Raw genomic sequence first — 1,003 nt, 5'->3', positions numbered from 1 at the left:
TATACCGGTATTACCAGTATTATACCGACAGGAATCTCTCAGTATTAATGTTCTTACTGCCTTTTGTACCACTTACAATGTTATCTATATCAGATGCTATCGTTTCTATTAATTAAACTATCTTCTTTGTCTACTGGCGGTGGGCCCGTGGTTAAAGTTGTACTCGGCCCTGCTGTCAAATAGCCAGCGGATACAGGTGTTCCAGCTAAATAACAATCAAATACACACACACAATTGAATAATTTAAAAAAATACTCAGTTTTAAGCAATGCATTAAAGTTATTTACTTATATTATACCTGTAAGATAACCAGAACTGGTATTATTTGAAATAAACAGATCGTGCCGTTGATCCTTATACTCTGCCCATACACTCGACTTTTCCAGAATGGCATTAACTTTTTCACCAAGAAGTAAACTTTTCGCCATAGCTTTTAAAGCTTTTACTATTTGTGCTTTGGTTGTGGCAGGGTTTTCAACGATATCTAATCGGCCTTCCAATATATTCAAGAGATATGGTACCATTTCGGCGTCCAATGCCTATGCGGTAACAAAATAGTGCAAATCTCATCATGCAAGTCCTCTCTTTACATATTTACATCATTTACCAAGTAAAATATTTACCTGTTTGATAAGTCTATCTTCATTCGTTGAAAATAATCGATTCAGCGTCTCGCATGCTATCGCGATCATGTCCCTTCTCGATTGCATCGCGTGCTTTAATGGACTTATGCATTCCGTTTGGCATATAGATGAGATACAAATCTGAAGGTGAGTAAAATTGATCGAATAGAATTAGCAACGTAATTGCTAATTGCAGATCATTCTATGCAACTGATACAGGTGATCAACTCACCTCGCTTGTCGCTAATTGATGTAAAATCAATATAGCTGTCTTATATACCGAGGGCTGACTGTTATGAACAGCCATTTGACGACAAAGTCGCGGTATATGACCCAAGGACGGTACTTGGTCCGCTAAAATAGGTTGCGCTTGGAGTAAA

At 37.6% G+C, this 1,003-nt stretch overlaps 1 protein-coding gene across 1 annotated transcript; it reads right to left on the bottom strand.

Moving 5' to 3' along the window:
• Positions 1–6: 6 nt before the first annotated feature.
• LOC105569201 (dnaJ homolog subfamily C member 13-like) lies at positions 7–997 on the bottom strand. Its single transcript, XM_012028248.1, has 4 exons — positions 856–997; positions 624–764; positions 299–539; positions 7–205 (listed from the first exon to the last, which is right to left on the bottom strand). Exons 1-4 carry the CDS (start codon positions 928–930, stop codon positions 90–92), a joined length of 573 nt encoding a protein of 190 aa, XP_011883638.1. The 5' UTR covers positions 931–997; the 3' UTR covers positions 7–89.
• Positions 998–1,003: the final 6 nt, after the last annotated feature.

Source organism: Vollenhovia emeryi, unplaced genomic scaffold (genome assembly GCF_000949405.1).
Source record: "Vollenhovia emeryi isolate VEMERY1.0 unplaced genomic scaffold, V.emery_V1.0 DF952340.1, whole genome shotgun sequence".
NCBI lineage: Eukaryota > Metazoa > Arthropoda > Insecta > Hymenoptera > Formicidae > Vollenhovia > Vollenhovia emeryi.
Note: the sequence above shows the minus strand (reverse complement) of the source record. Positions and strands in the feature narration are given on the sequence as shown.

What these genes read in the sequence shown, in the direction of transcription:
- LOC105569201 (XM_012028248.1), bottom strand. Translation starts at nt 930, where the DNA reads ATGGCTGTTCATAACAGTCAGCCCTCGGTATATAAGACAGCTATATTG. An exon ending in ATCAATTAGCGACAAGCGAG is followed by an intron (nt 765 to 855) that starts GTGAGTTGATCA and finishes ACTCACCTTCAG; the next exon opens with ATTTGTATCTCATCTATATG. An exon ending in AAGATAGACTTATCAAACAG is followed by an intron (nt 540 to 623) that starts GTAAATATTTTA and finishes GTTACCGCATAG; the next exon opens with GCATTGGACGCCGAAATGGT.